Genomic DNA, 25,199 nt, shown 5'->3' on the forward strand with positions numbered 1-25,199 from the left:
GGGAATGCTGCAGGTTCAAGAGTGAGGTCTCTCCTTTGCTTTAAGGAGATTGCAGTCTGAAGTAAATGACACACAAAGTGATGAGTGGTATTGATCCCTTAGAGAATCGATAGCACAGGGACCGCCCCCTCCCCAACAATAACAAAACAAAAATAGGAGTCAGGCCCTGGTTTGGATTTGAGGAGCTCAGGGAAGTATCCCAGAAAGATGAGTTTTCCGCTATGTCCTTTTATTATGACTTTTTAGCTATGACCTGGAGCATGAACTCAGGATCTTGGGGGCTGTCTCTTAGCTTTTTTCACTCAGGCTAGCATGCTGCCACTTGAGTCAACAGCTTCACTTCCACCTTTTAGGTAGTTAACTAGAGATAAGAGTCTCATGGACTTTCCTTTTTGCGCTGCCTTTGAACCTCAAGCCTCATATCTCAGCCTCCTGAGTAGCTAGGATGACAAATATGAGCCAGGAGTGCGTGGCTCTGCCAGCTCTTGAAGGATGAAGAAAAAATGTGCTAGAGGAAGATTTAGGGGAAGGTCATGCCAGGCAGAAGGAACAGAGTTAGCAAAGGCATGGAGGTGTGGAATAGGTTGGCTTAGTGGAATACTGCAAAAGGTTGGTGGTGGGGCCTAGAAAGGGCACAATGAGGAATGAGGCAAGGATAGCATGCTTATGCTGCAGCTGATTTAGTGGACCAAGACCACTCCTGCCTCCTGGGGGTGAGTGCCTACGTCCTTGCTAACTCCCTGTATTGAGTTTAGAAACCCTACCACACAAAGTTGGCCTCCCGGTTTGTGCCTTGGAGAGGCCTAATGTGTCAGCTCTTCATTTTAGGGAAGCATGCATGAGAGTAGCTGTCCAACTTTCGAGGTGTGGCTCAAGTCCTGCCACTTCATTGAAGCCTCCCTTGATGGTCCTTTGCTCTTAGTAAATGCTAGAGCCTTGGCCCCAGTTTATACTCTGTCACCACAGATGAATATAGCTTGTCTCTTCAGTGAGATCAGAAGCTTTTGAGCCTTGGTAATAGTAATGGTAATGTTTATTTGGTAAAGGTGAATGGTTACCACATGTTTAGTAAGTACCACTAAGATTGAACCCTTGAATTTAGGACACAGGACTGAGCTCTGGAGTTGGAAATCACCTCTGAGGTGATCCCAGCTCTTCTTTCAGTTACTAGTCACTGTGAGCAAGACCGTAAATCTAACGACTCCATGTTCTCATCTGTAAATGAACAGTGGTCCCAACTCATAGGTTGTTGTAAGACGTCGTGCGGCTGGAAACAGGGGAGGTAGGAGTGCTTCTCTATGGTAGGGATTTGGATGTGCAGCAGCAGTAGGAAGACACTGGAATGCAAGGCAGGAGTGGGGTGGGGATGGAAGGCTGCCATGATCTGGCCCTGTGTTTGCACAGTTCCCGACATGTTCTGTGTGCTTCACTGTTGGAGCTAAAGAAACAGGTGCCCTGAGAAGCTGACACAGTGAGCAGTTTCCCCAGATGGGCTGGGGAGGGCAGGAGGAAAGGAGGACAAAGGATAAAGGGCGTGGTCTGGATATAAGGACAGGACCAGGAGGCAGTTGTGTGCTAATTAATATTAATAGCCAGGAAGAAGGGAACCCTGACTTACACATTTGCCCATTTCTGTGGTGTAAATACTCCTACCGTGATGGATTTCAAGTGACCAATGTAAATGACTGAATGCGGCATTGTAGAGAGAGATGCACAGTTATCTTTAAAAGTCAGCAACGAGCCTGGAATCCTAGCTATTCAGGAGGCTGAGAGCTGAGGATCTCAATTTGAAGCAATCCAGGGCAGTCAAATCCAAGAGACTCTTTATCTCCAGTTAACCAGCAAAAAGTAAGAGCTAGAGACATGGTTCAAGTGGTAGAGCCCTAGCCAAGTGAGAGTTCAAAGCCTCGAGTTCAAGCCCCAGTAGTAGCACAAAAGAAAAACAGGGTATATATGGGAAGAGCCAATATTGGTCAGTCCCAGTACACCACTGAGGGGCCAAGACTATCACATATAGTGACAAACCATAATATACATGGTTCTCTCTAACCCCATAAGGTAGGAACCTTCATGGTTATACTTTATAGAATAGGAAACTGAGATCCCAAAGGGCCTCTTGCCTGTGGTCACACAATTATCCTCTGGCAGAGAAGGGGGTAGCCTGGGAAGACTGACTCTAGAGTCCTATCTCTGAGCATGATGCTCCCCAACTTCTTTCAGGCCATGGTCACTGTAACCAGGGGAAGTTGCTGCCTCCGTGGTACCAGCTGTCAAATTCGACCCATTCCCAAATGAACCTCTGGACTTCAGCTTTAGAGTAGTTCGGAGCCCACACAGGCTGTTAACAGCTCTTCCTCTTCCATGATGAGACATGCTGTCCCAGGCCCTATTTGGATCCTGTTGGCATAGTCAAGAGAAGTGGAGTTAGGAGGCTAGGCCAGGAAGTTCACCGAGGCAGAAGCAGCCCACAGAAGTAGAGTGGGCACAGAGGTGCCGTGGTTGGGATCTGTGTGCTCAAATTGATATTTTTACAGCCCAGAAGTTGTATCTGTACCAAAACCCAATACCAACAGCACATCCCTGCTACCAACAACATATTAATGGTAAATATTATTAGAAAATATTTAAACCTAAATGTATGTTCTAGAGCTTTAAATGGAGCAGGTAGCTCTGTTAAAGGGTGGGGATGAGGGCAAATCAAGAAGACAGACAAGAACGGGAGAGCAGGCAGGTCCTGCCAGAGGGAGTGGAGGAAAGTACTGGAAGGCTTGTATGGTCATTTACAAAGAGACTCTAGGCTGGCATCAGAGCCCTGCCACTGTGATTGTGTGTGTGTGTGTGTGTGTGTGTGTGTGTGTGTGTGTGTGTGTGTGTGTGTACCTACTTCATTGTTGGTAATCCTATGAATATTATGTAAGAATATGATTACTTAAGTTTTGGGAGTTGTGACTTACATTACAAGCAATATTTAGCTTTTAGTCATGGGGGGAGGAAGAGTTGGAGAGGTAAGGAGAGATATACAGAGGCTACTCTGGCTTCACACGGTGGCTGTTTTGCCCCGCCCCAGGCCACTTGCTGTTGACCTTTTGGAGAGCTGCTTTTGAAGCTCACAGCGTATATGCCTATGTGTGCATGGGCCAGCATGTGCTCACACCTATGTACATGTGTGCCTATGTGGGTGTGTATATAGCTGTATTTGTGTTCCTGCTCATGTGTGATTTCCTGCCTTCCCTCTTCTCATCTGGGGAAGGAGTTGGATAGAGGCCAAGGAGTGGTAGGGAATCAGGAAGTCCATAGGAAGATGCTTCTCTCTTAAAACACCAGGTGCGCCTTGGGGGATTCCAGAACAGTGGCTTCCCCTCTGTTCCCTAAGGCTTTTATAGTTAAAAATGGAAATGAATTCAACTCTAGTCTCTTCTCTTTGGCACCCCCCCCCCTGCACACAGTGGGAGCTTAATAAATACTTGATGATGATGATTCTGAACCTTGGAGGCCAGCAGCTGTTCTCTCGCTCTGACTCTCAGTCCCCTGGGGGCAGGGAGGGGACGATGGAGGGGGGGAGGGAGGGGGCTTCAGTCTTCCTGCAGGATCCTCCAGTGACTCCATGCCCAGCTGTTAGGAAGAGCCTGGCGCCATAGTCCACTTCACACATCCTGCTTTGGGGAAGCTGGTATCTTCTTGGTAGGTTTTCTCTCAACAGGTCCTCTGGCTCTTTCCCATCCATTATTCATTGAACATCCATTTTACACTGAGCATCATAGAGAAAAGCATCTGAGGAAATGGTGTCGGAGCTGTTGAGTCCAACTGACTGAAGTTCAAATCCTAGCATCTTTACAAAGCTGGGTGACAGCTGGCAAGTTTCTTGTCTGTTGCTTGAGGGCTTTAAATTTCTTTTCTTTCTTCCTTCATTTTATGTCTTTTTTAGAATGATGACATCACTTTCATAAGGTTGATGTGAGGGTTGTAAATAACCGAGAGGCGCCTGCACACACACTGCAGGTGGTATACTTACTTGTCAGCGGTAGGCGAATCTCTTCTGCTTTTGTGACCTTGACGTTGTCAGTCACATCCCCAGGCATGTTTTCTCCTTGGTAAAGTGGGAACACAATGCCCACCTCCTTGGATGCTGGGAGGATGGATGTACCTGGAATCCTATGTGTGAAACAACCTGTCACAGACCCTGGCCTTAAGTATTTCTCTCTCCTCCCTATCCTCTCATCATAGTGACAGCTCTCCTCCTTCCCAGGCCTTCTGTCCCTCCTCCCCACCGCCCCGCGTAACTATACTGTCCTGATCGCCCTGGGCTGGAGGGGTTCCTTCCCTACCTGCCAGAGCCGATTAGCTTCGGGGTCGTGGAACAAAAACTACAATTCCCAGTCCTCGCTGCGCTGTCACCCGGGGGGCGGGGCCGGGAGCGGAGGCTTGCAGGCCCCTCCTTCGGGGTGGAGCCTGGGCGGGGGCGGAGCTAAGAGGTGGTTGGCGAGTTAAGCCGAGCCAATGAGACCAGCTGCTAATAAGTGGGCGTGGCTTACATATAACAGTGTCAGGAGGAGGAGAGCGAAGCTATTGAGCCAGCGAGGAGTGAAGCTGAGCCTGGCCGCACACGCTCCTGGAGGACCACCTCGGAGACTGAGTTCTTTTCGCCCCTTCTTCCTTCCAAGCTCCCCTCCTGCCTTCCCTCCCTGCCCAATACAATGCATTCTTGAGTGGCAGCGTTTGGACTCCAGGCAGTCCCAGACAACGGAAGCAAGCCAAAGAGAGAAGATTGGAGCCAAGACACTGGTGGAGGAGCCTGGATGCCTGGTTTTCTTTGAGGACATCTTTGGAGTGAGGGTGGCTTTGGGGTGGGGGGTTGTACTGCAGGGAATCCAGCCAGGCCCCAAGATGGACACTTCTGGGCACTTCCATGACTCGGGGGTGGGGGACCTGGATGAAGACCCAAAGTGTCCCTGTCCATCCTCTGGGGATGAGCAGCAGCAGCAGCAGCAGCAGCAGCAGCAGCAGCAGCAGCAGCAGCAGCAGCAGCAACAGCAACCACCACCACCGCCGCCTGCACCTCCAGCAGCCCCTCAGCAACACCCAGGATCCCTGCTTCAGCCTCAGCTTCCACAGCTTCAGCAGCAGCCGCCGCCACAGCAGCAGCAGCAGCAGCAGCAGCAGCCACCACATCCCCTGTCACAGCACACCCAACTCCAAAGCCAGCTTGTCCACCCTGGCCTGCTCCATTCCTCTCCCACGGCTTTCAGGGGTCCCCCTTCAGTCAACTCCACCGCCATCCTCCACCCTTCCTCCAGGCAAGGCAGCCAGCTCAATCTCAATGACCACTTGCTTGGCCATTCTCCAAGTTCCACAGCCACAAGTGGGCCTGGTGGAGGCAGCCGGCACCGGCAGGCCAGCCCCCTAGTGCACCGGCGGGACAGCAACCCCTTCACAGAGATCGCCATGAGCTCTTGCAAGTATAGCGGTGGGGTCATGAAGCCCCTCAGCCGTCTCAGCGCCTCTCGGAGGAACCTGATCGAGGCCGAGCCTGAGGGCCAACCCCTCCAGCTCTTCAGCCCCAGCAACCCCCCAGAGATTGTCATCTCCTCCCGGGAGGACAACCATGCCCACCAGACCCTGCTCCATCACCCCAACGCTACCCACAACCACCAGCATGCCGGCACCACTGCCAGCAGCACCACCTTCCCCAAAGCCAACAAGCGGAAAAACCAAAACATTGGCTATAAGCTGGGACACAGGAGGGCCCTGTTTGAAAAGAGAAAGCGACTCAGTGACTATGCTCTGATTTTTGGGATGTTTGGAATTGTTGTTATGGTGATAGAGACCGAGCTGTCTTGGGGTTTGTACTCAAAGGTAGGGGCTGTGGTTTCTCTTTATACCTTGAACAAAAGGAATATGTAGGGAGAGAGAGAGAGAGAGAGAGAGAGAGAGAGAGAGAGAAGAGGATATTGGGTATTTATTGGGTATTGGGGAAGAGAGAGACTGGGAGAGAAGAGACAGGTTGGGGGTGAGGCATGGAACACTCTTAACTTCTTAGTTTTCCTTGATCCCAGGAGAATTCATTCTTTGCTTCCTTGGGTGGGGAGGGGGGATCCCCATACACCATGTCTGATTTACAGACTCTGGTAGGAGGATTAAAGAATCCCTTCTGAGAAATCATTTTTCCTCCTTGCTCACTCGTAATCAAAGCATAACCCAGAAGCTTTAACACACCAATTAATTACACTCTTTTTGTCTAGATGGGTTTGCCAGTTCCTGCAACTTCCCCTTCTCCCCTCCCCTCCCAGCTCCACTCCATTTTCCCTAAGATTAAGAAAGAAAAAAATTAATGTCTGGGTTGGGGGTGGGATTCTTCCCCAAGTCTCTTCTCTCTCTGTCTTCTCTCTCTTTCTTCCCAACTTTCTATTTCCCTCCTCTTCTAAGAGAGACTCAGGGCAAAATAGAGAAGTACCCGTGACCTGAGTCTCTAGAGGCATCAGGGTAAAAATATAGGTGGAGGAAATTAGCAGTCCCTTCCCTCAGGAAAGAGGACTCAGAATAAACCTGCTGCTGCCTTGTAAACATCCCTTGATAAAAATGGCTACAGGTGTTACCCGGGCAAAGCAGATGGGCGCTGCCTTGGCCTCAGTGGGGAGGGAGGGCATCTCTTCTTGGGATGAAATGACAGGGCTTCCCCAGCGGTCCTTCGGAACCAGCACCCCCAGTTCAGCCCTGGGGTCTCCCCTCTCCCCTCAACTCCTTCCTTCTCAGGGATAAGGATGAATTTAGTGTGAGTGCAGTCGCTGGGGGTGGGGGTGGGGTCGGCACTGACCCCACAGCTCTGGCTTCTCAGTTGGGGCCTCAAGTGAGAGGAGGGAGCTTCTCCCACAGAAAATGGAAATTGAGGAAGGTGGGTTTTGTGGATGATATGTTTGCTAGGGAGCCCTTCTGCTGCGGGCTGGAAGGCTTGAGCTCTAGGGAGTCGGTGGACAAGTGTCTTCCCCTTACCATACCCTAAACCCCCAATTTGGTGTGTGTGTGTGTGTGTGTGTGTGTGTGTGTGTGTGTGTGTGTGTGTATGTGTGTGTGTGTGTGTGTGTGTGCCCGCGTGCGCGTGTGCCTGCTTGTTGCTTGGATTTCTCTATTTGTCATCTTGGGCAGGGGGTGACTGGGTTGACTGGCGGGTAGTTGGGAGGGGTTCAGCTGTTGGAGGTTTCAAATAGAGCTTGTTCAGTCAGGGCACAGCTGCTGCGAGACTGTCACATTCCTTGTTGAAATCCAGCCGCAAAAACCTAGGAGATGCTGATCGGATTTCCCCCATTCCCAGCAGCTCAGCTTTAACAGGGGATGGGCAGACTCTGCCTGCCCTGGGGAAGGGTGGGGCAGACCTGTCAGGCTATGTGAATAGCCAGAACCTAGACTTGCAAGCAGAGGGTCTTCCTGACCAGGCTGCTCTTTGTATTCTGCCTAGTCCAGGGAGCCCTCGGAAGCTGCCTTAATCTAAACAGCTCAAGAATGAGCCCCTCAGCGAGCAGAAGCTTGTGGGGTTTCCCCTGGAAGCACAGCTCACTTAGTCATTCTCTGTAATGAGCCTGAGTCTGCAGGTTCTGCTTGCTGTCCTTCTCGGAACCACCCCTCCCACTGGGAGTAGGGGCTGGCAGTCACCCCGTGGGTTTCAGGATTTCTCATGGTGGGGGACCCAAAAGCCCAAGGACTGGGGTTGCAGAAGGGGTAACACTGGCACCTCCTTGGTGAGAGATCAGAGCTCTTAAGGAAGTGGCTTTTCCTAGAGACTGGCTGTGCACATTCTCAGTGTGGGATCCATGCTCATTTATCTGAATGCCCTGGACGGTCACTGTTGGGCAGGTGCCACTGCTGATGTAGTGCTCAGGGGGAGGGGGCTTTTCCAGAACAGGGGAAGCAGACTGTAGGTGAAGGAAGCTGAAGAGACACCCCAGGTGCTCGGCTTCCTTCATTTCTAACTCACACGCTGGCTCAGTGGTAGCACAGAGCCATGGCTGGTAAGGTGACCACTTCTTATGCACCCTGTGGCTGGAATTGGGGCCAGGGGGCCTTACCTGAACCTGCTTATTCACACACCTGGCCTTCTAGCTCTACACCTGTGTTTCGAGTATTTTCTGTGTCTCTTTACTGCACTAGGCCCCGTAGACACATTGGAGGAGAGCAGAACAGATAGCCCTGTATCTCCTGGAGGCCAATGGGGTCGTGTCAAAGAATCAGACCAAAGTGGGAACCCAGCTCTGCCACTAGAGTTGTGTGGGCTTGGACAAGCTGTGCAGCTCTGTGAGCTGGCTTCCCAGCTGTCAGTTGGAGAGGTTAAGTGAGATGAGTGTGAGGGGAACAGAGCTCCAACAGGAGTGGTGGGGATTGTTACTGATGATGATGAGAGGGAGAGCGAGGCTTTTCCCTCTGCAATCTGATGGTGGCTCTAGAATTAGTTGGGAACTAAAGAATTGTAAGTGGGAGGAGGAAGAGAAGTTCTGAGAGGGGACTGGCTCTGGCTGGACCATCTTTAAACGTGTGTGTGTGTGTGTGTGTGTGTGTGTTGTGTGTTGTGTGTGTGTGTTGTGCGTGCACGAAAGTGCATGTGTATACATACGTACATAGGGTAAGTGTCTAGTCCTCATTCTTGGGAGGGGAGGAGCTTTATGACAAGAATGTTTGGGTTGGAGTGAGAATCACCATAGGAGAGTTCAGAGACCCTTCAGGATCTCCCAGGCAATCCCAAAGATGAATGACACTCTTGCTGTAGAGTTTGTGTGTCTCTGGCTTTGCTGACCATGGAGGGAGGAGAATGTACAGGGTGGCTGAAGACACTCTAGTCAGTTTGGGCAATTCTGTATTTATGGTGGCAGTTTCCACTCAAAGGCCCTGGGGAAGGGACAGTGATTGAAGTCATCTATCTACCCTTGTGCCTGAGCTGTTTCTTTCTGAAGTTCTCTTTTATTTCATGAGGTTGTGGCCTTTCTGTTCATCACTGTTACTGAGAAAGGAATTCACCTCACAGGCTTGGAGCTCTGGAAGAGGAAGGTGGCATGTACCTTGAGTATGTTCAGAGTTGATGGAAAAGGGAGCCAGAGTGAGGAGGTTGAGAAATCGGGACAGAACAATCCCTAGCTCCCACCTTCACAGGCTGTAGGCGATGACACTGGAAGGCAGCTCTGCGGGGAGCAGGAGGGATCAGCCCGAGCTGGGAAGGGAAGGTGGGACTTGGCTGTGGCTCTGAGGAGAATGAGCTGCTCACTGTGGTATAGGGATGCTGAGATGGCCTTGGTAGGGCTCTAAAGAGACTGGACTGTCCCTGAACTGAGAGGGAAGGCCAGTGGGGGATTTTAGGCGATGGATTAGCTCTCTGGAGGCTTAGTGTGACAGGGCCAGATTTGGGATATCTTAGGGTCTTAGTGCCTCTCTATTAGAGTTAGAGAAACAAGGATTTGGGGGAATCTTTCCTCTTCTTTATTTTCTTCTGGAACCTCATCGGGACACACAAACCCATTGCCTTAAGTTGCAGAATTTCTCTTTCTTCTGTGTCTAGAGGGAGTTAGGGATGGGCCTAGCCTACCCTCTTCTCCTCCTCTCCAGGCTGTCAACTCCCCCACCCCATCTCTGCCATCTTGACAGTGGCTGAGCAGGTGTGTCCATGTGGCCCTGGTTCTCAGGCAATGGATTGTCCCCCAGAGGCTGGAACGTACTGCTACATCAGAGTGACTGTATTCACAAATTTTGTATCAGCTCAAACGACTTCTCCAATACCAGCCTCAAAACCCACCTGAGCTTTACCTTTGTCCACTTCTGGCCCCTTTTGTTTACCCCACCCGCTTCCTGTCCCTCTGCCACCCCTGCGTGGCTTGTATCTGGGTAACCCACGCTGTGCTTCCCTGGGTAGCCCCCTCTACTCCCATGAATGACTTTTTTTTCCTACCTCTTGTTACCTTTCCCTCTTCAGCCCACTTAATGACCTTAATGGAGCAAGCTTCTCAGTGTGCTTAGAGGAGCTCAAACTCTAGCCATTCACCCTTTGAAGAGAATGAGTCTCTTAGACTGTATAGAGGTCAGTGAAGTTCACCCCCAGCTGGAATGATTGCTAGTATTTTTTTCTTTCTCCTCTCTTCTTCTTGTGCTGGGGATGGAACCCAGGGCCTCATACAAGCTAGGTAAGCATTCTACCACTGAGCTACACCTCCAGCCTCAGTGGGTTCCTAGTTCTGCTCCCTTCTCTCCTTGGGCCTCTGAAGAAGGGCTGGCCTAGGGAAATGGCTCTGCATCTTCTGCTTGGGCACAGACACAGCCTGAGGGTGGCAGGTGGCTATGGAAGCATGTGTTGATTAATATTTTTCAGAAGATCCCTTAGGGGGCCCAGTGTCTGAGCTTTCAGGTACACTGGGGAGGGGGAAATAGGATGGACTCCTTTGTATGTCCCTTCTTGGGGGGCAACCTGCAGTATGAAGAAAGTAGAAACGATAGAATTGAAGGCAGGAGCCAGATGGCCTCTGCCAAGGACCTCAGGCCCATGTTTTATTATCACAGATCACATTGAGCATGTCACCCAGGTATGTGTGTGGCGAGGGTTGGGAGGGAGAAGAACTAGAAGTGTGCAACATGATCTTCATGACTCAGGGATGGTGGCCACTTGCCTTATAATCTTTGTGGACAGTCAGCAAGTGAATCAAATGTTTATAATCAATGTGTGTAGGCGAGAGCAGATGACTTCATATATGCTTTCCTTAGCAGGTCATCATACTATATATAACTGTCCTGGGGCAAAGACTTCATAATACATGTGACTTCCCTTCCCCACAGTGGGGTTTGCTGGCACAGGGCCTTGGGACTGTGGCTGGGCATTTGTTTCCCACACAGGCTAATTAGAAAACCTTATTTAGTTTTTAGGAAGAGGGATTTGGGATGCCATTGTCAAAAGATCTGCTTTAAAGAAAGTTAAGATAAAGAAAAACAAAATCAAAAGAAATTTGCATCACCTTTATAGAGAATCTGAGGCCTAGATGGAAGTGTACAATCAGACTGGAATAGAGAGCTTTGGTTCTCTTTCAATTATTTGTGCAGCACATTTTGGGGGAGAAAATGAATGCATATGAGAAAGAGAGATAAAGAGAGAGAGAGAGAGAGAGAGAGAGAGAGAGAGAGAGAGAGAGAGAGAGAGAGAGAGAGAGAGAGAGAGAGAGAGAGTTAGGGGAAGCAGTTTCTTGATGAAGTACCACCTTTCTCAGCTCAGTGACAGGAAGACCAGCATATTCATTGGTAGCTGTTTTTCTTCTCTTTCTTTCAAAATCCCAAAAGGGAAGAGAAGAAGGCAAGCCACCTATTTCTCTCTAAATAATGAGGGTGTGCTGTTCTCAGGAGCTGTGGGGAAGAAAAGTCTAGTGCCTTTTCTTCTGGATGAGAAAGGGGGGGAGCAGGCTAATGGGTTTTTAGGGTCCCTGCCTCGTGTCATTCCACCCCCCGCACCCCAGGAGCTCAGCTGATTGGCAGAATGGAGGGAGAGGCTGGGAACAGGGACCATACTGCTTCATCTTTGTGCCCAGAACTGCCCAGAGCTGCATCCGGTGTGAGTGTTGCTGAGTGACAGATGCAGGAAAGCAAGGACTGTTTTTGGGGCACAGGATGACTTTACACCCCAGAGTCCCAGTAGTAGGTGGTGCTCAAGTTTCTTTTGCAGATGAAATCACCAGCCAGGCTGACACGACTAGTGGGTGCAGTGCTGAGATAAAAGCCTTGGCCCTTTCTACTCTCAAGTTCATGCCCTTTCCCTTGCTTGCCTGCTGCTGAATAACACCTGCCCCTCCTCCCCCCCAACCCCCCCTTCCTGGGGTTTAATCCAGGGCCTTGCACATAGGAAACAAGTTCACTATCAGCCCAAAGTGCTTATATTCTTAAAAGAGACAATAATGACATGGGCTTAAAACCAGTGATACCAAATGTTAGGACTGGAGCTTGAGCTCAGGAACCGGATGCTATCCCTTAGTTTTTCTGCTCATGCTCTGCCATGTAAGCCACAGCTCCACTTCCAGCCTTTTGGTGGTTAATTGGAGACAAGACTCTCATGGACTTCCCTGCCTGGGCTGACTTCAAACCTGCAAACCTCAGATCTTAATTTCCTAAATAGCTAGCATGATAGCTGTGAGCCTGTAATCCCCCATGCCTGGCTAAGACAGGAGGAAGATGAGCAGGAGGGGCTTGATGGGAGCAGGTTCTGTAGAGTGACCAGAGCAAGCAGATAGTCTGAATCCAGAGAAGACTGTGGACAGTCTTTGAGGGGCCTCTCCCTGGTGGTTTAGTGATACTGCCCATAGGGTGATGCTGGAAAAGCTTGGAGGGGTGCAGTTGTGGAGACCAGAGGAAATAAGAGCCTGTCCAGTAGAGGCTGTCCTGCTGGTGGGTGTGGGTGCCTCTCCCACCCCGGGAGCCAGTGGAAGCTCTAGCCTTGGCTGTATGCTTCCATGCATAGCACTCTCACCTGCCTGGCTCCTCAGTCTTCTGTCTCCTTTTGCAGTATTGGCTGTGTGGTCATTCATGGAGGCCATCTGCCTGGCTCTGCGTCCTGCTTCCTACCAGGAATTTTCATGCCCATTGTCCCTTGAAATCTCCACAGCAACCCCAGGAATTACATCTCAGAGATGAGTTAAACTGAGCCTTCTTAGGATGGAGGGTTCTAGAAGGTAGGTCAGCTCTTTAGTGTACTGCTAGTTTCCCTGTTCCAAACCCTGACACAAATCTTTGCTGGGAGGTTTGAGTGAGGAAACCTTTACAAGCATCTCCCATTGCTGGTTCTAGAATCTTTTCTTTCCTTCCTTCTTTCCTTCCTTCCTTCCTTCCTTCCTTCCTTCCTTCCTTCCTTCCTTCCTTCCTTCCTTCCTTCCTTCCTTCCTTCCTTCCTTCCTTCCTCCCTCCCTTCCTTCTTTCCTTCCTTCCTTTCTTCCTTCCTTCCTTCTTCCCTCCCTCCCTTTCTTTCTTCCTTCTGTCATTCCTTTCTCTTTCTTTTCTTCTTCCTCTTCTTCTTTTCTTCCCTCCTCCTCCTCCTCCTCCTCCTCCTCCTCCTCCTCCTCCTCCTCCTCCTCCTCTTCTTCCTTCTCCACTTTTTCTATTCTCTACACATGCCTTTGTTTAGCTTTGTCATTGCCATTAGTACTCAAAATAGGCCTGCCTCTGCTTTGAAGGACCCCCAAGAAGCAAGTACTTCTTGCTTCCAGTTTCTTGGGTGAATCTTCTTAAGTTCCTTCACCTCTCTGAGCCTCAATTTCTCTGGTTTAAATCTAAGGGCTGACCACTGTTCCCAGCTCCAGAGCTTTATAATCTGATTCTAGCTCATGTGTTCACCACAAAATTTGTCCTCAAACTTGGGCTCTCCAGGGGCATCCTAACAGCTAGACAACATCGATCCAGGCTGGTCTGGACTGTTTATGGTGTTGGTGCTTGGGAGCATGAGGAAGGAGACAGTCACTCAGGCTTGGGGACACTGGAGAACTTCCAGGGTGAAGATCATGTCAGAACAAAGCTGGGTGAAGGGTAGCTTAAAGGTCCTGTACTGTTGTGTTGCACAGGGGCAGGCTGGGAGGAAAAAGAAGACGGGCAAGTCACTGGGACTGGGCCACTCCTGTGAGATCCTGCTTCTGCCATGGGCTTGGGCACAGTAAGATATAATACTTAGTCAAGAACTCAGACTTGGCACTCAGGCCCTCAAGATTTGATGTTCTTTTCTCAGAGATGATCATGTTTGGCATGAGTAGCGTGGTGTAGTAGTTAAGGGCTTAGGATTTGGGTTGTAATCCATACTCAGTAGCATACCAAGGAGTTTACGGAACCCCGAGTCTGTTTCCTCAGATGGTAAGAGGGACTCTCAAGCCCTCCTGTAGCACAGCAGGCTGCACACAGCTGGGCACACACACACAAAGCTTTGGTATTCGCTAGCCGTTGCTTTTAGAGTAGTTGCTAGAAAATACTCCCTAGAAGGTCAAGACTGGAAGGACGTGAATGTACCTGTGCCCCACACTCGCCGCACTGGTGGCTGTACAGGTGGAGCAATCGTCCTTGAAGGAGGAAGAGGCTCTGGCAGAGTCAAGTTGAGCATATGAAGAACATGCCCTGCTTCTCATAAACAAGCTGCTGAGTCTTATGTCTGAGAGGGAGGTGGCTTGTTCCCTGGAACATGGGGCTGGAGTGGTGGCCCGGCCTGGACTTCTGGAGCCTTCTTACCCCACGGGCCGTTATGCTACACTCAAGAGTAGGCAGTTTTTGGCCCGGGCATAGCTAATTGGGTGTGGACATTCAAATCAGACAGGTGGAGAGAGAACAAAAATAAACCCATGGGGCCAGGCCAGAGGCTGAGAGGCCTGGAGGAAGGTCAGGGGGACACAAGATGACCAGGCAGAAAGAGGCAGGACCTGGGGCACCAAGGGGAGGGCCAGCCTGGTTCAGAAGCAGGAAAGGAAGAGCACTACGACTTTCCTGATGAATGCGCAAAAGAACGTATATTTGCCTTCAAGCGTGGAGATAGGGAAGCTTCTAGAATTGAAGAGGTCCTTTCTGCTTCCTTCACCCAGCTTAGAGCATTAGTGCTGTGCTCCTGGCCTGGTGTCATGGGCATCCAGGGCAGCTGGGTAGGGGAGGGACATTCTATGTGGAAGCCATTTCTTTCTTTTTCTTTTTCCCCCAGTAGGTCTGGTCACAAGGTAACCAGAGTTGTATTCTGAATAGAGCCTTGGTGATACTAAATGAACAACATGCAGATGATGTGTGAAATAATATGCAAATTGGCATCTGTTATATTTGAGTCAGTTTGTTGGGCATTTTTCTTCAAGGGCAGAGTGGTGTTCAAGTGTCAACAGAACAGGAAAGTAACTGAAAGGTGTTCCTCTCAAAGGTTACATGGGCTGGCATCTCTCCCTGGGAGCTTACAGGTATGGGGCCTGCCAGCCAGCATGTATAAGATCAGTCATGTGGTATTTAGCTTCAAGTTATAAATGGAGAAGCTCATAAAAGTGGGTGTCTTGCCCAGGGCCACCCAGCAAGCAAGAAGATCTGATGACTTGACTGAGCTATATCTCCTTGCTGATATGTGGGTGGCTCTGACCTGAAGAAGGCCTTGTAGGGAGGCAGGAAGAGACTTCCCTGGATGTTAATCCTTAATTCTGGCTCACCCTTCACTGCTGAGTTCTCTTAGGGATTCACTTAAGTTCTCTGAGTCTCAGTTTCTCCACTTATAAATGAGGACCCTGACATCTCTGTGCCTGGTGAGAATTACAGTTGATAATGGTTGGGGTAAGTGGTGAGCACAGTGGTTGGTACATCCCAGATTGCCAGCTATGGTAGATCTTCCTAACCTTTGCCTGAGTGGGCACCGGCCCCACCCTTACTCAGAAGACTCTGCCAGTAGGGTCTTCTTTTTGGGATTTCTGATTTTAACAAATTGGGGTTTAGCCATTTTTTTTCCAGCTTCCAATGCCTCTGATGTTTGCTCTCCAGATAGCTCCCACATGTGAGAACGCCAGGGGCCTCTAAAGAGGATGCTACCTCCTCCCAAATCAAGGGCTGGAGTGAGCTTGCTGCTCTGAGTTGGGCCATTGTCTTTGGAGGGGCTCAGAGTTAGAGAGCATTGTCTAGGGGCTGGGAAGGTGGTTCAGTGGTAGAGCGCTTGCCTTGCATGCATGAGGTCCTGGGTTCGATTCCTCAGCACCACATAAGCAAAAAGAGAGCATTGTCTAGTGTCAGCTGGGAGTGTAAGTGCCAGGCTGGCATCATACCTGTCACAGTTGGCTAAAACTCCACAGCTGAGTGGGCCAAACTGGGTGAGCAAGATCCCTGCACAGGCTCCACCCTCCTCCTCCTCCTCTTCCTCCTCTACTTTCTCCTCTTCCTCTTCTTCCTTCTCTTCTTCCTCTTCCTCCTAAGCCCAGAGCTATTTATTGACTTATCTACTGCCACTTGGATTGTAAGTAGGGATGATGGTACATCAGGAATCCAACAATTGTAGGTTTTAGTTCTTCTTCACTTTTTTTCCTCTCTTCTGTCCCTCTTCCCTAAACATTCTAGGCTGTAAAAGCACCAAGGGCCTGCACCCTAAGGATGCGAGTCAGCTCCAGGGATCCATTCTCAATCAAGTGTGTTGCTCTCTACCACTCTTCCTAAAAGAACTCAAGCTTTCACTGCAGGCTGTGGACAGGTCCTGGCTGTTTAGCTGGATGGCTTTGGGCAGGGACGTCAATCTGGAAGGTGGGATTTTAATTCCTCTTGCTGAGGGTAGAAGTGGAGGATTGAAAGTGGATCAGAACTGGGGATATATCTCAATGGTGGAGTGCTTGCCTAGTGTTCTCAAGGGCCTGGTACAGAAAAATAAAAAAAGTAGAATGAGCCTGGCTCCCTGCTCAGCGGTGGCCATTGCCTTGGCTGTCTCTTACGAGAGCTTAGTGGCCTTGGGATCATTTGAGGTCCTTTACAGCTGGGCCGTGGTTCCTGGCTCCTCCTGCTTTGGGATGAACCTTGTGTTGAATTCTGCCAAGGCACTTTCTCTGTTCCCAGGGAAGAAATGGAGCTGAGGGAGTGGGAAAGCATTTCTGGCTCAGGGTGCCAGGCTGGGTCCATACTGTCTGCCAGGGATCTTGAGATCCCTCAAGAGTGAAATGAAATTGATGCTAGCTGAGAGCAATTCTTCCATGGAGGTTGAGTCATGAGGGTTTCCTCGCAGGCCGATGGATCATATATAGTGCTTCTGTCCCCGGCGGCTTGGGAGAGCACACTGCACTCATAAAATGCAAACTTCTTTCTTCTGACATAGAAATGCATCCAAAGTAACACAGGGGCTGCTTCAGGAGTGAAAAGAATAGCCAGGTTGGAGAGAAGAAGAAAATGAGTATTTATTAAGGGCCTACTATCTGCTTTCACATACTTTATCTCCTTAATTCCTTACCACAATCCTATGAGGGTTGTTGTAATTGTCTTTATTTTACTGATGAGAGATTGGAGGCTAGGGAGGGCCCAGGACTTACTCAGGGTCTCTCAGCTTAGAAGCTGTGCAGTTACGATCTGAACTCAGAACAGTATCTCTGAAGCCCTCCCCTGGGTGGAAGACAGGTTTTTTTGGAGAGTACCTATATGAACTCTTTCAAGCCAAGAGGCTGTTCTGAGAATAGTCTTCTTTTGCTGTGCCCCTCACTGCCCTGCCAGTCTCCCCAATACCACAGTGGATAGTGACTTGTGTCTGTGTGGGAAGTGTGTGTGTATGCGCAAATGCTCCATCAGGTTGATGTAGAGGTTGAATCTATAGGAGCCAATGACAGGGAAGGCTGGTGTCTGGTGCTAAGCCTGTAGGGTCTACTAAGCCAACAATAGCAATTTTTTTGTTTTTGGTCCCAGCTCTGTAGCTTCTGATTGAAGCTTTGTTGAGATTATTGATTGTATGAGCCTCAGTCTTAAGGTCTATACATGGATCAATGATGCTTTCTCCACAAGAGAGTGTGTATAGTGAACAGAAATGTTGACAAGATGCGAAGAGGCGCTTAGTGAAGGGCGTGGTAAATGCTTGTTTATCATCTCTCTGTATAATTTCTGGCAAGTCTTGTTTATGGGTTGTTTCTTTTTTGGCCAGGATTGGGTTTGAACTCAGGGCCTCATGTTTTTGCTTAACTTTTTTGCTCAAGGCTGGTACTCTACCACTTGGGCCACAGCTCCACTTTTACCTTTTGTGAGTGTGTGTATGTGTGTGCGTGCATGCATGCGCACGCACATGCGTGCACAGGCCAGTCCTAGGGCTTGAACTCAGGGTCTCAGCACTGTTCCTGAGCTTCTTTTGCTCAAGGCTAGCACTCTACCACTTGAACCACTGCTTCTGGCTTTTTTTCTGTTGGAGGAAAGAGTCTCATAGACTTTTTTTTTGCTATGGTTGGCTTCAAACCGTGATCCTCAGATCTCAGCTTCCTGAGTAGCTAGGGCATAAGCCACCAGTGCCAGCTTCTACTTTTAGTTTAGTTTTAGTTTTTGTTTTATTGGTCAGTTGTGCTTGAACTCAGGGCCTGGGTGCTGTCTTTGAGCTCTTTTGCTCCAGGCTAGTGCTCTACCACATTAAGCCACAGTTCCACTTCTGGTTTTCTTGTGGTTAATTGGAATGAAGAGTCTCATGGGGACTTTTCTGCTCAGGCTGGCTTCGAATGGCGATCCTCAGATCTCAATTTCCTAAGTAGCTAGGATTACAGGTGTGAGCCACTAGCACTTGGCCACTTTTAGGTTTTTGCTGGTTAATTGGAGATAAGAGTCTCATAGACTTTTCTGCACAGGCTGGCTTTGGACTACGATCCTCAGATCTCAGCCTCCTGAGTATGATCAGACCGGAATATACAGAGTTACTCTGTAAAATCTCTGGATGCCAACTTCTTTCTCCAAACCCCGAGTAATAGAATAAACCCTCTCCTCTGCCCCACCTCTGTCTCCTCCATGCAGGAGCATTTGAGCCCTTGTGTCCTTTGTGCCAGGCCCTGACCACAGTTTCATGCAGACACTCAGTGCTTTTGTCTTCTTTCCATGTCTATCCCAGGACCAGCCCTCATACCTACCGTGTCTTAAGTACTCTCGAGGGTCTGCTCTGTGCCAGCTGCTCTGCAGGGCTGTGGGGTTCAACACTGAACAGACCTGGAGGTCACGGGTGCTGGGGAAGGCAGATGTGGAACAGTACTGACAGGTTTGATGTAAGTTTTATAGAAGACAAACCCATATCCACATGGCCCTGTTTTGGCCCGCAAACCTGAGATTCAGGCTTCCCTCCTTCTATAATTTCCTGCCCTTTGTGGGTTTTTCTTACCTTTACTTCTTCAATCTTTTCTTCAGCTGTCTCCCAGGTCCTCTGGCTGTCCCTGCAGGGTAGCGTAGCCCAATGTGAGAATAACAGCTTTCAAACTGGATGGATCTGGGCCTCTGTCCTGGCTCTCTGTCATTTACAGCAACATAGCTTAGGTTAAGTTGTTTTAATGCACAGATTCTGTGTCCTTGAGAGTTGATCACAACGTGGGTACTGGGGCTGAAGATTCAGTAAGATGTTGCTTGTCAGAAAGTGTGAGATGCGATTTTTGGCTTATGCTGAGCATGTTGGAGGATACACTTGGATTTGGACCTCTGTTTTGTCATCTAGAGAATGGAGCAGTGAGCTGGAGGAGAAAGAGGAGGAGGAGGAAGGATGGTCTTCAGTCGGCCATCTTTGACATGGTGGTAGGGAGCAGATGGAGTTGGGAGTGAATGGAAGAAAATGATGGTGCTTCTAGCTCCAGGGAGCTGCCCTTCAGTGGTGCCTGCTGGAAGGGTGGACTGGAGGAGGGGGTGGTTATCTTCCTGTTCTACACGTGAAAACCTGTGAAGGCACTGTAGCTAAGTGGATTTTCTCACTATCAGGAGACAGCTGAGAGACAGGCCCTTCTGGCCAGCTGCCCTCCGCCGCCGCCTCCTCCCTGCAGGCCAGCCCTTGGCATGAGGCCCGTTTGTCTCCTGAACTCTCCTAGCAGCAGGGATTTAATTACTATAATGTAAGGAGCTGTGGCTCGAGGCCTCTGGCAGAGGGGAAGCAGATTTGTCTTCTCACTGGGAGAATAAAAATCGATGGAAAGGAAAGGAAATGTACCTTTCCCTTAGGTCCCCAAGGCTGTTGGGCTAATGGGGAGCTCTCCTGAAGGAGGGAAGAGTGGACACAGGGGACACAGTATTCAATCTAAGCACCCTTGGTGCTTGCTTCTATGGATAAGTCAGTTAAACTGACTCTGTTTCCCCAAGCGGATCCTGACCACAGATCAGTGTGATTCCACAACCATATCAAGCGTCTACTGTGTGTTAGGCACTGCCTTTGACAGACTTGCAGCTGAGTAGGAAGCCTGTGAAGAAAAATAGAGACTTGTATCCATTCAATAAATAGTTATTGAATACCTATCAGGTGCCAACATATTGTTCTAGGCATCAGGGATTGTAGGGAAAAAGAAATCACAATAGACAAACATTCTTGCCCTCAGGAAACTCCTGTATTCATAGGTGATCCTGACAGTAAATGATATCAGCTGATTACTTGTTATGTTAGAAGTACTACTGATAAAGATGAAGCTGGGATGGGGAGTGCAGGGAGCCCTGAAAGCAGATGGTAATCTTAAATAAGTGCTCAGGGAAGGCATTTCTGGGAACATCCGTGCTATGGCTTTGGTGGGGGATCTGAGGATGGTGAGGGAGCCAGCTCTGGGGGAGGAGGAAGTAATACCAGGAAGGCCATAAGCGGAGACCATCCCGGCTATGGTCCAATAGAAATAGAACTGGACCCCCTCTGTCATTTTACATTTCCTAGTAGTTGTATTTTAATGCAAATTAAATTAATGTAAATTAATGTTCATATATTTCATTTAACCGGATATAGCTGACATGTTATAATTTCAATGTATAAAATCATTGAGTATTTTTTTTTTTATTTATTTAGTTCTGGAGCCAGTGCTGGGGTTTGAACTGAGAGCTTCATGCTCATGCTTGGCTTTTATAATTCAAGGCTGGTACTCTACCACTTGAGCCACAGTTCTACTTCTGGCTTTTGGCTATTTAACTGGAGTCTTATGGATTTTTCTGCCTGAGCTGGTTTTGAACCAGGATCCTCAGGTCTCATCCTCCTGGGTAGTTAGGATTACAGGCATGAGCCACCAGTACCCAGCCTTAATGAGTCTTTTAACTTGTATATATATATATATATTTGGTTGGTCATGGGGCTTGAACTCTGGGCGTGGGCACTGTCCCTGCGCTCTTCAGCTCAAGGCAAGTGCTCTACCGCTTGAGCCACAGCGCTATTTCCGGTTTCCTAGTGGTTTATTGGAGCTAAGAGTCTCACAGTCTCAGGCTGGGAAGGTTGCTCAGAGGTAGAGTGCTTGCTTTGCATGCATGAGGCCCTGGGTTCAATTTCTCAGCACCACATAAGCAGAGAAAAAAAAAAAAGCCAGAAGTGGCACTGTGACACAAGTGGTAGAGCGCTAGCCTTGAGCTGAAGAGCTGAGAGATAGTGCTCAGGCCCAGAGTTCAGGCCCCACAACCAAACCCAAAAAAATAAAATTAAAAAAAACAGTCTCACAGACTGTCCTGCCGGGGCTGGCTTTGAAACATGATCCTCAGATCTCAGCCTCCTGAATAGCTAGGATTACAGGAATGAGCCACCAGTACCCGGCTGACTTGTATTTTAATACTGTCTTTGAAGTCTGGTGAGTATTTCACAGCCCATTGCAACCAGACATTAAATCTTCATTGGAAACATCTCATATGTATTTAGCGTTCATAAAATTTATAGTTAGATAAACGCTTAAATGATTGCAAGCATACTTAAAGAGTTTTCCACTAAATGAGTGTGCATCAGTTTTAAATTAAAAGTTGACAATGACGTTCATGTCAAAATCAATTACACTAGCCATATTGTAGGGGCTTCGTAGACCATGCAGCCTGGGTCTATGTGCTGGACAGGCAGCTCTCTGGCAGCAAAGAGGCCTGAGGCTGACTGGCAGGGGGATGGGATGGTGGGGTGATGGGAGGGCAGGGAGGCCAGAGAGGAGTTAGAGCAGAATGCAGTTTGGCTTTCACCTGAGTGAGATGGGAGCAGGTGGAAGACTGTGGGTAGAGAAGTGACAGGGTTGCTCAACAGGGGAGCAAGGGTGAAAGAGCGAGAGGTTATACTGATTGTCCAGGCGAGACTAGGGGTGATTTAGACCTGGATCAGAGCAGTAGAATGGTTAAAAAAAAAGGGCTAGGTACTCGGTATATTTGGAAGGAAGGCATTTCTGGTGAATTGGATGAATTGTGGGTGGGGAGATGGTGAGAGAAAGGAAAAGTCAAGAATGTGACTCAAGACTTTTGGCCCAAGCAAAGGGTAAGCTAGTGTTCTTGCTAACGAAAAAGCTATGGAAGAAGCTTTTAGAGGAAGATGGAGGCTGGTTATTGATTTGGTCTGAAGTTTGGTTTGAGGTGGGTCAATTTCAGTATCATGTGGGTAGCACCTAGAAGTTGTGTTGTAAAGACAGTACTTGATGGTACAAATGACTCACTGTTATAATCCTAGTTACTTGGGAAGTAGAGACTGGGAAGAGTACTGCTGTTCCAGGCCAACTCAAGGCAAGAAATTAGTAAGACTTTAATCAATAAGCCTGGCATGGTGGTACATGCCCAATTCCAGCTACTTGGGAGGTATAGGCAGAAGGGTTAAGGTCTGAGGATGGCTGGAGCAAAGACAGAGACTATCTTGAAAATAATCAAAGCACAAAGGGCTTCAAGCATGGCTAAACATATGCCTGTGGTCCAGAGTTTAACCACCAAGGGGTAAAGAAAGAAAAGACAATAATGGTAGCTGTGGATGACTTCTGCTGGGTCCCGGTACTTGTCAGGTGACTCTCTTGCTTTTTAGAGGACAGTCCATGGCAAAACTTGCCATCTTTACATTTTTAAACAAATGATCTCTCCTTCTAGCACCACTGGTGTTCACTGGCAACAGGAAGTTGCTAGGATCTTTCTGGGTCAGTTAACATTTCAAGATCAAGTATTATTGTGCTCTGGGCTAACCCTATCCAGAGCAGTGTGGTGAATAGAATCATAAATGATCACAGGTTCCCCTAGAAAGGCTGAAAAGCCTGACTCTGTGGAACGTTACTAAGAGAACATATGGCATTAAAGATCCACATTCCTAATTTTCCTAGTCCCTTCAACTCCACAGTGCAATTGAGGAGGGATTCATGAGAACCTCACAGCTGGGAGGAACGAGGCTTAGATGTTGGGAATCACCAGCTTTGTGTGCCACTGAATGTCCAAGGCTCAGGGAGGTTCCAGGGCTCCGAGAACTCCTCAGAGAACCCTTTGGGATTTCAAGGCCAATGGGGAAAGGGAGCAGGGTGGGCCTTTAACAGTCCCCTCCCATGAGGTCCTGGGTTTGCCTCCTCAGCACTACATAAGCAGAAATAGCTGGAAGTGGCTCTATGGCTCGAGTGGTAGAGCTGAATAGCTAAGGGACAGTGCCCAGGCCCAGAGTTCAGGCCCTGCAACTGACAAAAAAAAAAAAAAAGTCCCTTCCCAACTCTCCTGGTGTCTGATGCTGGGATCTGGGCCAGGAGGTGAAGGTGCCACCCAGCTTAGGCAGCCAAGTTATTGAAAGCCATATGACTAGAGATTACTTTTTGAGTGTGTTTGCTTTTCATTTGCATGGGAAAGGTAAGTCTGCCTCTCAAGTGATTTGTGTTGCTGACAAATGCTTGTAACCCACTGGTTTGACACTGAGCCAATGTCCATTCTTTCCTCCTCAAATATAAACCTAAGGAATAGCCTCTTGTCTCTGTAGTGGAGGGAGATAGAGTGGTGGGAGCATCCGAGCTGACCTGGGGCTGAGGAGGCTGATGAGCGTGAGTAGGGGAGGTGGTGAGAACAGGCAAGAGATCTCTCTCTCCTAAGATGTGGGATCTCACTGGCCTTTAGATCAGGTCTTCTCGACTGGTGATTTTGCTCCACAACAGGACATTTAGCAAAGTCTGGAGACATTTTTGGTTGTCACAACCAGAGGAGGGATGTTACAGGCATCTAGTGGGGAGAGGCTGGGGATGCCTGCTGCAGCAGAATTACCCAGCCTCAAATGTCAATGGCATGAGGTTGAGAAAGGCTGTGTTATGACTCACTCTACCGGGCTGTTTATGAGGACAAACAAGAAGACAAGCAAGGTCGCTGTATGAAATGTAGTGTGCCTTTCAGGTCCGCTCTTCCCTCTTCTTTTCCCAAGTTGGGCAGCTTTATGTCTGGGGACTCTGGGCCAGGAGTTAGAAAACTTGAGTTCAAGTCCTCTGCTCAAGTTCATGCCTTGGTGGAATTCTTTCTTTCTTGTCCATATGTCATTTCATCCTTGGAGGGCTCAACTATAAATGGGGCTGAGGTGTGGACCATGTGGGGCATGGATGAGGTGAAGACCTGGTGATGTGCTAAAACAGGAGGTGACAGGGTGGGGAACTTCCTCACCCAGTACTGAATGAGCATTTTAGGAAAGGAATCCCTTGGGATTCTCTCTCTACCCCTGAGAGGCTACATGGCTGTTGGGGCTGGCTCTGTCTTCCTTCTTGTTGTGTGTGTGTGTGTGTGTGTGTGTGTGTGTGTGTGTGTGTGTGTGTGTGTGAACAAGTGGAGCTAACGTCTCCATTTGGGGAAGATAGAATTTGAAGGAAAACGCAGGGCTATTATTTCTGTGTGTGTGAGTGGGAGACAGAGCTGGTTGAGTGGCAGATTTTCCAGCAGGGGGAGAGACAGGCAGCCTGTCAGCTTGGGCAGGGCTAGGGTGGGTGGGCTAGGGTTTACCAGGGCCACCTTCAGAAGCAAATGCTGTGCTGAAGACCAGCCCTCAAGAAAGACAGGATTTATTGTTGGGGGAAAGATCTATACCAAAATGTTGGAGCTCTGAGGACATTCCACACTGCAGAGCTGCCTGTGGTGATGAACATGTTCAGGGAGACTGAGACAGCCAGTATGTGGTTGAGAGGCTATGCAGGCTGCCATAACTTGGTAATCCAGTTCTTTACAGAAGAACATCATATGAAGGGCCTGCCTGCGAATATGAATGTCTGGAGGCTGCTTAAAGAAAGTGGGGCTTGAGCTGGGGTTCTAGGACTTTATGAAGCAAAAAAAAAGAGAGTAATTTGAGCTTAAAGAACAATGGGGGCTGAAGCCAAAGTTGGAGAGTGCTGGATGTTCTTAGGGAAGGAGGAAAGAGACAGGTTTTCCTCAGAAGTGCTGTGAAAAAGGGGACCAGAAAGGGGACAAGCACTCCCTGTTCACGGAGGGGGGGAGGGAGGGGGAGGGAAGGGGAGAAGGGGGAGGAGGGGGAGGGAGGGGGAGAAGGGGGAGGGGGGCCTTTGCACACCAGGTTGGGGAGTATGTGCCAGTCCTAGGGCTTGAACTCAGAACCTCACACTCTCCTTGAGCTAGGCCTTTACTTCCAGCTTTTTATTGGTTAATTGATGATAAAATCTCACAGATTTTTCTGCCTGGGCTGATTTCGACCTGGGATCCACAGATCTTAGTCTCCTGAGTAGCTAGAATTATTGGCATGAGCCACTGATGTTCACTGTTGTTCAACATTTGTTGAAAGGCACAGGAAGCAGTGGAAGGTACTGAGCAAGGCCGGGGTGCCATTAAGCCCTAGCATGAAGGATGGATTCTAGGAGGAAGCTGGGAGC

At 49.0% G+C, this 25,199-nt stretch overlaps 1 protein-coding gene across 2 annotated transcripts in view; it reads left to right on the forward strand.

Annotated features, from left to right (window-relative positions):
- Positions 1-4,587: 4,587 nt before the first annotated feature.
- Positions 4,588-25,199, forward strand: part of Kcnn3 (potassium calcium-activated channel subfamily N member 3) — a 160,920-nt gene continuing 140,308 nt past the window's right edge. For both annotated transcript variants that reach the window (XM_042681894.1, XM_042681893.1), the window contains exon 1: positions 4,588-5,853. In XM_042681894.1, the coding sequence (XP_042537828.1) occupies positions 4,885-5,853 (969 nt within the window). In that variant the 5' untranslated portion in view covers positions 4,588-4,884. The remainder of the gene's footprint in view (positions 5,854-25,199) is intronic.

The sequence above is a fragment of the Dipodomys spectabilis genome, unplaced genomic scaffold (assembly GCF_019054845.1).
Source record: "Dipodomys spectabilis isolate Male_0828 unplaced genomic scaffold, ASM1905484v1 ptg000069l, whole genome shotgun sequence".
NCBI classification, from domain to species: domain Eukaryota; kingdom Metazoa; phylum Chordata; class Mammalia; order Rodentia; family Heteromyidae; genus Dipodomys; species Dipodomys spectabilis.